A 10,162-nucleotide genomic window follows, 5' to 3' on the forward strand; every position below is an offset into this window, starting at 1 on the left:
TATTGAACCAAAGTGTTTTAATATTTGTCTAAATCCATATTTAGAAACCCAAGAAGTGGTGGTTCTAATATTTTCGCCAACCTATTTAAAATGAATAAGTTGGCCAAAACATTAGAACCACATCTTCTAATAATGCACCCAGTACGATTCCACTTCCCACTTTGACTTCAATAATAAACACATAGTAGAATTATCATCTTTCTGAAAGTTTCAACCTAAAAACTGAGAAATTATAACCTTGTAAAATAGAATTCAGAACTGGTGTAGCATCATCCGTTATTATACACCCTGAAGTCTAAGCATCTGAAAAATGTATCAAGTCGTTTTGTGTCTTCAAGGTTATTGTAAGAGAACTGTGTCCAAACAGTAAAGCACCAAACCAAGTTTACAGCAGCCAGCAATGATTTAGAATTTTTAATAGTATTCATTCAAAGCCTGTTTCTTTAATGTTGTGCTTGCAGGAGTCCCAGAGCTTTCCAGAATCTTATCCTGAGCTCCCCAAACAAGACACAGTGGAGAGCAGCCTTCTACAGAAGCATATTTTGGAACTGGCGACGATACTTGATGTGCAAAGCCTATTTTGGGATGATTCATTGGAAGCCTACTAACATCTTTACAAAGGGCAACATGGCGGTTTGTACATACAGACTCAACTGCCAGAGCCCGCACAGTTGTCTTTCCTTTTTTTTTTACAGGTAATCAAAAAAAAACAAACGGATTGAACGAATACAGTCTATGTCCTGCATTTAAATGTTAGACGTGGAAACAGATGTAGTGCAACATTCATACTGTATGTTCACATAGGTAAACCAGTGTAAATTCCCCATTTTGTGTCTCAACTTCTTGCCTTGTGAAAAAAAACATAATGTCAACACATAAATGAGAAGCTGCCAAAAACTTAACTCACTTTTCCCAACCAAATGAAAGATTTCAATCTGTGGCCTGTGACTCCATTCTGCATGTCACATAAAGGTATTGGCACTCTAGGCTGTTTATTAGTTGTGTAAGCCTAAAGGACAGGGAATTGTAAAGTCTGAGGCAGCTCAAGTGTGACTTATATGTCTGAATGAAGATTGAGCGTAGTGTGATACTGAGAGACAGTGCTAAACAAAACCTATTCTTTATCAGGTTTAATGTTTGCACAATAGATTGAAGTTTGAAAAAGTCCAACATCATACGTAAACACATGGAAAGGTTATAGCTGTTCTAGGTTTTATAATCTCTCAAACAGAATAAGGTGCATGAGGTTTGTTCTGTTGCTTGTTGATAGTTGTAATAATTTCACACTCCATGTCATTTACCAATACTCCATTACAACCCTACCAGTAGGAAGAAAAGCGCTATATAAGCGCAGACCATTTGCCATTTTATTGTTCATATTTTTGGCCTTGTGCTGTTAAAAATGAAAGTTCTTTTCCATGTCGCTGTACCACATCTGCATGCTAAATCACAAAGAAGCGGATCAATTTTAGTTTGACTTTATAGGTTCTGCTGTCTGTAGTGTGTGATGTCCAAAAAAAAGATCTGACTGCTTTGGGCTCCAGCTCTGTCACGAGGAGGTTTTACTGCCATTGCAGCAAGTGTGTATCCTTGTCCAGAGCATCTGATCAATGCCTCGTGTTCTGCTTATGTTTTTTGTTTTTTTCCGGAGCAGCATACATCCCGAAAGCCTGATGTTCAATCCTGACTGTGTATAAAATCCTGTCATTATTGATGATTGACTTTTTGAAATTGAATTTTTAATGATGCTTTTAGTGGGATTCGGACTTTGTCTTCATACATCGAAGCTAATTTTTTTGTAGTTAGTGAAAAAAAGAGAGCAGGGAGGACAATCCTGCTCCACTCAGTCACCCTCACAGTCTTTAATTCTATATCTTCATAACATATATTCTGCTTCTTTAATGTAAAAAAAAAAAAAAAAAAGCCAGCAAAACTTAAAAAAATAAAACGATCAACTTCAGGTAGCACTTACCCCCTCAGCTGGCCCTCCCCGTCCCTGCTCTGATACATCTGTGATTTGCTCTTTACGCTTTGCCATTCTCTGCACAGCTCTTCAGTTAATCATAGTTATGAAATCACAATAAATAAGAATGCTACAAAATGTACTAATCGAGTACAAATGCTTAGAAGCATTTTTCTCTAATCTCCTGCAAGTGCTTGCAGTAAACTGTGTCACAGGAGGCTTCCACTGCACCTCTGCACATTAAGATAGGATAAGATATATTTGAAATCATAACGGGGAAAGCGTAGCTGGAACTCGATCTGATGCGGTGTATGCTGGGCTTGAGACTTTTTGTAGCTTGCCTAATATCTACAGTTTAAATTACTTCGAACTGCTTCATACTGCTTGTTAGGAACTCCTAGGCAAATTTAGAAAATGATTGTAGTTTGTTAAAATTTAGTGTCATACAGGAATGATGTGGATCACAGGCAGCATCATGGTGTCTAGACTGGTCCTGCCAGTAGCCTAAAACCAGGCAGACACCTGAGGAATTTGGGTTAGTTGATACATTGAACCTATTTTTGACCTAAGGTTCTTTCCATGATTCTTTTGATTCTATCACTCATATTTCTTTCTGTTTTTAGCTGTAAAAGTTATAAACAGAACAGCTGCAAATTTGCAAAACCTAGGCAGTGAATACAAACAAATGATATCTGAGAGTAGTCTAGCACTGGCATTAGCAAGTGCTTTATCATTCACTTTATTTGTTGTGTCTCAGTTTTGTTATACATAAAGTTGCATATCTCTAGACTTATGCAGGCTGCTGTCACACTGGTGCCAGAATTAAATCCCTTACGTAGTCTCACAGTACTAGTAAAATGGTGATCCTAGCTGGTGGAACATGAAAACAACATTTAAACAGCTTGAAGTTTTCTATATTTTTATAGTTCTTACGCCAAAAAGAGACTAATATAAAGAATTTAATTTCTGCTCTGTCTCTGGCACTCACCTACAAGCCCACTGGTTCCTACTGGAGATGTAATCTTTAATCTCTAAAGCACAAATATAGTGTCTTTTGTGTAATTTTCTATCATTATCAATATAAAAATCAGTATTTTTTTAAAAAAATGGTTTTAATAAATATTACTCAAACCAGATGGAGCTGTGTATTTGTGGGGGACTATTTTTAACTGAATTGAGCCACATTTGGTGCTGTAGTATTTGTGGCAGCAGGATGATAAATCACGAGGTTGGTGTGTGTTGGTGGTAAAGAGGAAACATATCACCCAGTGCAACAGTGTGTTTATATAGTTTTTGGACAGTGAAGACATATCAGCCTTATCCTCTAAAAAACTACATTTCAGCCCAACCCCTGTTAAGGCTCTCAGAATAGATAGCAGCTGAATTGTCACTGTGCCCAGCGGTCTTATTGCTTGCACATTGTCACATGTTAATTATGCTTCACATCTTGACATATCCATAAGTGGAAAGCAGCCAAATAGGCAGGTTTAGCAGGTGTTGGTACTGGGGATTTATTTCTGGCCTCAGCAGTGATGAGTGATTGCACGGGTCACTGTAGGGATGCTGAAATTTAAACCAGCTTACATTTAGCTGCCCTGGACCAAAATGTATAAACAATGCAATAGAGGAAGTAAGCTGGGGAGGAGGAAATGAAGGTTTTTCAATAAAGAGAAAGGATGACAAGAACACTAGATTTACTGTTTTTATAATATTTATTGAGATTGTTAGAGTATGTGTATAAATAATGTAGGGCAGTGCTTCTTTAGTGTTTAGGAGTCTGTATTATGTGTCGTGATAAATGAAGTTGAAGGAGCAAAATGTTGAGAAAGGCTGTTTGTTCTTTGGCCAAGATGTTACATTCCAAATTTCAAAGGACTCAAAGAGAAGCAGAGGAAGACCAACACTGTTTACTCTATTTGACATTTGTCTGGGAAAGTGAGCCGTTTGTACATTTTGATCTATTTTCATTGTAATAGCAACTTTCATGTTCATTGTGTTGACAGTTCTAAAGATATTGTAGGCTTGCACTTTATGAAGTTTAATATTGTTACGTTGTTTTTTGTGAATTGGGTGATAAACAAAAAAAGAATTCCATGTTATTGTCCTTCATGTCAGCACTTCACATTGTTAATTTAGTTTTTTACTGCATTGTGTGAGACAGCAACTGCAGACATTTTGCTATAGCAATTTTTCATCTACTGTAACTTTTCAACTGCTTCTGCCTAAAGTGTATCAAATGTGTTAGCTGTTTTCTGAAAAATGTGAGGAAAAAAAATCCCCTGGTGGGGGTTGCACCATCAGTTATGATGTTTTTACTTTCTAAAGGAACATCAGTTTAGGAATTTTAACAGAGGAAGTGAGGAATTGTCTTAATGCATGTTAACAAGTTTATATGTTAAATTTTACAAAGTGATGTTTATGTTTGTTACATCTTATTTATTATATGGTTTGTTACCTGAACTCATAATTCATTCAAAGAGCACATATGTAAGGCAGAATAGTCCCAAACAGTAAAGTGACAATAAATAGAAAAAATAAAGAAGAATAACGTCTAAACTCTGTTAGGACTATTTGCTGTATTAATGTCTTGTGTCGTTAAAAAAAAAAAAAAGCTTATGATTTCAACCACTTAATTTATTTCAGAGCACCAGTTAGATCTGTTTGGAGAAAAAAAAGAATCATTTGAATTTTCTTGTACTCCCTTCCCTTGGAGACCAATTGCGAATCGTGTATTGTATCATTGTGTGTGAATATTTGTGTTTTTTGCCTACTACTACCAAAACGCATGTGAAGCATGGTGCAGTAGCATGAATTGATTCTGTATGATGCAAAGGGGATTTGCAGCTTCATGCTTTAAACAGATGTTGGAAGCTCATCTTTTTTTATTTATTTTTTTTAACTCGTACAAATAAGATGCTAATGAGACATGAACTTGTCTCCATGCCGGTACCAGAATCGGGCGTCGAGCCCCTATCCTGCCTTTGTGTACTTGTTCTCATACTTGTAAAACTTCTCTGACAATGCGCCTGCTAGCATGTTAGCCTCCGGAGCTGGGCGGAGGCGCAAGAATGTCTGTGGTTTGAAGCTGTTTTAAGCTGCTAAGGTCTAGTTACTAACAGTCATATACATTTTTCTTAAGATATTTTGAAAATGTTTAATATTTGGGACTGATATTGGCAGCAACCAAGGGTAATATTTAGTGACTAGAATGTTACCTGAAGGTCATTTTGTTTTCATTTATTTTACTTCCATTTTCCTCTGTGGTCCCGGCAGTCTATGTTCTTTGCTTGTCTTTATCCAGGGTGTCAACCCTGAATCTTTTTTCTTTTTTCAAAGTTCCTTTAAAGTATAAAACACTGGGGCGGCCATATTTGTTTTGGCAGAAGAACGCATGAGAATTTCTGTTCTTGCTGGATTTGCTTCACTGCAGAGTATTGATTAGGATTTTACTGTCTAGCAACTGCTATTAGCAGTAAAACAAAACATTTGTAGCGGTACTTGATATTGGTATGTCTCAAATGTAAGTACTTAGTCTGGGAAAAAGTGGTATCGAGACTTCACTTCTTGTACAACAAGATAGCTTATGTGAACAGGATGTTATTTTTCCACAAAAAGGAAGTTGTGCAGACATGGTAATATCTATAAACAAGACATAAACATTTTTTTTTTTTTTAGATCCCAGAGGTGCTATTCAGTGCCAAATGGAGTAGCTTAAGGTTCTTGAAGACATTTCACTTCTCATAAAAAAGGATTCTTTAGATGGAAGGATTCTTTTGATGTAAAAAAAAAAAAAAAAACATTCTGTAATGACCAAGTGCTGCATCAGCTCATGTTGAGTTTTGGCTGGGCCATCAAATGGCACTTGAACAAATCGTAGAGACTATGGCTTACTAGCATATAGCATGTATGTCCTGTGCTTGCATAAGAGGTCAGGAGACCTGGGACCACAGGTGTACAAACTGAAGTTACGTAATTAACACCTCTTCAAGGTCACATGTAGATTTCACATGTTTGTCCCACCTAACCATCATGTGTTCACATGGTAAATGGTCTGCAGTTCTATAGCGTTTTTCTACCTATTGTTACTCAAAGCGTTTTACATTGCTTCTCATTCACCCATTCGCACTCACAATCACACACACATTCATACACCGATGGAGGAGCTTCTATGCAGCGTGCCAACACTCACTGTGAGCAACTAAATTGGGGTTCAGTGTCTTGTTCAAGGACACTTCGACATGTGACCCGAGGTGCAGAGATTGAACCAACAACTATGGGATTGGTGGCCAACCGCTCTACCTCCTGAAAGCTGATTTCTGTCGTGTAAAAAGGGAAGCTGGTTTCTGACTTCAGGGTAGGGGGGTGAAGAAAACCTGGCTTGCCCAGGTCGATTTCTCCCAGAGAACACCAATTTCTATGCTATACACCAACAGTTTGCTTCTCCGTTACCTTATTACCAGAGAAAGCTGATTTCTCTCAGTACCTTGGTTACTTAAGTGCACAGTCAATGAGTCGTGTGAACATGGAGAAATGCCAGGACTGCACTGTTCGGGCAGAGAAACACCAAATCAGCACCACAAAAAATTTTATTAAAAGATTTAAGTGCATAGGAAGGTATGGAAGAGTTCTGTTTTCAGCAGTTTTTGGAATATTGGGAGTGAGTTTGCTGAGCGTGCAGAGTTTGGTAGCTTGTTCCACCATTGTGGGATCATTGTGCTGAAGAGTTTTGCCTGGTGTCTTCTGTGTGGTGCTGGGACCACCAGACATCATTCACTGGCAGCTCAAAGCGGACAGGAGGTATTGTAGACCTGATTGAGGGAGTTGAGATAAGCAAGAGATGTTGAGGTGATCAACCTGTAGGCAAGATACAGAGCTTTGAAAATGATCCGAGCAGCTACAGGAAGCCAGTGTAGAGATCTGAAAAGAGGCTTACTTAACAATTAGGGATACCATGAGCTGGATGACTGAGAATCTCCACAGATGTCATGGGTTGGAAATCGTGGTGTCATCCAGAAGTCCTGATATGCTCAGATGGGAGTATAAATTCTTATGTGTGGACACAGTCACACACCCAGGATAAAAAACAATTTCAACAACATAAGGCTTTTCTTCTCCCATCTGCTTTCATTACCTTATCCTTTTTATTAAAGCGTTCACAAGCTGCTGAGTGTTCAAAGATATCTAGATTTAGCCTTGTTTGTTAAAAGATGCACACTGATTAAACAAGATTTACGAGATTTTGCATTATTGGACCCATTTTAGAGAATGTTGTCTTATTTTTTTGGATAACTGATCCAACCCAGATAAAACATCAGTGATGTGAGCACTTTCATGTTGTCACCAGCAGCTGCAGTGTTGTCAGCTACTTAAAACATCTGTAAACACTAGATTGTTGTTGCAGTACCACAGCATCAATGGTTTCTAAATCCACTTCTATTTCATACCTGTGCAATATTTATACAGAGAAAATCCATTAAAGAAGCATAGAAATCAACACCAAAATAGAAAAAGGATGGTAAAACCAAATTAGTGTTCACCCTGCATTCCCATTATCAGAGTGGAAAGAGCACATGAAATAAACGTGTTCTTAAATGTGGATGTGCAGTTATAAAGGGTAATATTTCATAGTAAGACCTACATTAATGAAGTGTATGGACCATTTAGGGACACATCAATAATAACTGCTCCAAATAATCCAGTCCTGGTTTCTCCCCCATGCATTTCTACCTTTTTATGGAAAAAATATCCAAATGATGGTGTTCAGCTCTCCTTTATAGCAACATGTGTTACATGCTAGTACCTTTTAAGTTCAATGTCAATTTGTCAGTATTTCAGTTTAAAAAATGCACTGATGATCTCAGTTAGCAGCATGTTTAGGATAGAATGTGCAAAAGACTGGTGTACTCTCCCATCTTATTAATGATTCGAGATCAATTATTGTATCAAATATTGTTTTCTTGTGTTGCCTGATGGAGCAAATAAAGAAAAAGAAATGTTGGCTTCATTAAGTGTTTTTATTGTTGCACATGGATAGATCTTCAAATAAACTGCCAGGGTCTTTTCTAAAAAAAGTTTAGAAATTTGATAAGACCAGAATAAAAACTAAAAGCACCAATTTAAAGACATCGACAAAGACATGTTCCAGACATTCTACAGATATTTCAGACTTAAAGTATAATTAATTAATTATTTGTTAACTAAAAGGTGTCACATGAAAGGACATTTTATTGTGAAAATTCTTTCTTGAAGTGTGTTTACATTAGTGTGTCTACATTAATACCTGGTCAGTTGTGGAGTATAGAATATGGATGACATTTTGATTCTTATCATCTTTGGTATAAGGTGTAGTCACGAACCATCCAATGCCTAAACATAACGTGTTATGCCAAATCCATGACACAGCCAGTCCAATATCAAAGCTTCCTATGGATTATGACTGGCCTTTCCCCAAAAAGAGTTTAGTTTCTGTTTCATGCCCATCATACTTTTTGCTACCTTACCCTGAAAAAGGGTCCCAGATACTCTACATCACTACAAATGCTGTTTGTTGCATAAGCACAGACAGTGGTCAGAGACTTCCTGTCAGGGACGTTCCATTATGTTGAGGAGATCTTTTTCTCCCTGGGGACAACTCCGAAACACCTGTGCTCAGAGTTTGTGAGCATTCCTACACAATTCACTTCTCACCCTAAGCAGCTCTGATAAAGGATAGAATTCAGCCGCTCTCATTGAATTGGTCTTAGAAACACTGTTATACACTGACCTAAATACAGGTTTTAGGTTAGTGCTGTATACAACCACAATGGATCTATAATCAAACACTTTAAACAAAAGTGCAGATTGGTAGCTTTGATTGAAGGCTTTTCTCAAAAAGAAATGTGTGAATCACGTAAAAATGAAAAGCATTTTATATATAACCTTTAAGTGTTAAAGCCTGAACATTTTATTATTCCTTTTTATTTATTTATTTATTTATTTATTTATGACTTATCCAGTGAGTTCAGGGTCGCCACAGTAGATCATTTGTCATCATTTATTTGGCAAAGTTTTACCTTCCCGACGCAACCCTCTCCAATTTCTACTACACGGCTGGGGATGGGCTGTAGGGGGTTCAGTGTCTTGGCCAGGGACACTTCGGCATACAGTCAGGAAGAGCGGGGCACGAACCTCCGACCCTATGGTCAACAGACAGCCACATTACGAACTGAGCCACTGTCACCCCAGTGTAAGAGCCACAATAGGTCAATAATTAATTAATTAATTAATTAATTACTTAATTAGCCTGGATCCATTTTCAGCTTATAACTTATTTTTACAGCAGCAGCAGAACTTATTATCAGAAGGCACTTCACCTATTTAGTACATTGTTATAAGAAAAGAGCTCAGGAAGTCTGAGGAAGAGACTTTATAGCAACTGTCACCAGCCAAAAGGATCCTTTAATAACATTTTGAAATCCCAAAGATGACAATTCAGGAAGAAAAAGAAGTATGTTCTTGGGCCCAGATACAGACAGGAGTTGGAACAGCCCAGAAGCTACTTGACTTGTCTGACAGCTTGTGAATGAAGATATCAGACACTTTCATGTCAACAAGAGATCATTCAGTGCACCCACAAGAATCAGCTTACAAAGTGTTACATAGGTATTGTAAAAACAACTGAAATAAGTCTGCTTGTCATCTGGATTACAAAAAGAATGTTCAATGTTTCTATGGCTTATGACAGGCCTTTCCCCAAAAAGAGCTTAGTTCCTCAGTTTCATCCCCATCATACTTTTCACTATCCACAGACAGTGGCCAGAGACTTCCTGTCAAGGATGTTCCATTACATTGAGGAGCTCTTTTTCTCCCTGGGGAAAACTCCAAAACACCTGTGCCCTGCGAGTTTGTTTGCATTCCTACACAATTCACTTCTCCTTCAGTTTTGCAGTGTGTCAAATATTTTTTTTTTTACTAGAAATATGTTCCGAAACATATCTTAATGTGGAGAGTTAAAGCTTGTGATCCAGCTTCACCGAGCAGACTCATTTAGAGACAGGAGAGCAGATTTACACAAATTCATTTTTAAATCCTATGCCATATATTTTTGAATGTGACATATGGAAATGTATCAGTGCTTACTGGTACATGCTTGATTAATAAGGACATCATCACTTCCTCAAATACACATGGTGAAATCAGTGAAGATAATTTATTGAATAA

The 10,162-nt window shown here is 37.5% G+C and overlaps 1 protein-coding gene across 4 annotated transcripts in view; it reads left to right on the plus strand.

The window, feature by feature from the left end:
- scai (suppressor of cancer cell invasion) overlaps positions 1 to 7,961 on the plus strand; it is a 38,433-nt gene extending 30,472 nt beyond the window's left edge. For all 4 annotated transcript variants that reach the window (XM_067484089.1, XM_067484090.1, XM_067484088.1 and 1 more), the window contains one exon: positions 462 to 7,961. In XM_067484089.1, the coding sequence (XP_067340190.1) occupies positions 462 to 608 (147 nt within the window). In that variant the 3' untranslated portion in view covers positions 609 to 7,961. The remainder of the gene's footprint in view (positions 1 to 461) is intronic.
- Positions 7,962 to 10,162: the final 2,201 nt, after the last annotated feature.

Source organism: Channa argus, chromosome 18 (assembly GCF_033026475.1).
Source record: "Channa argus isolate prfri chromosome 18, Channa argus male v1.0, whole genome shotgun sequence".
NCBI lineage: Eukaryota > Metazoa > Chordata > Actinopteri > Anabantiformes > Channidae > Channa > Channa argus.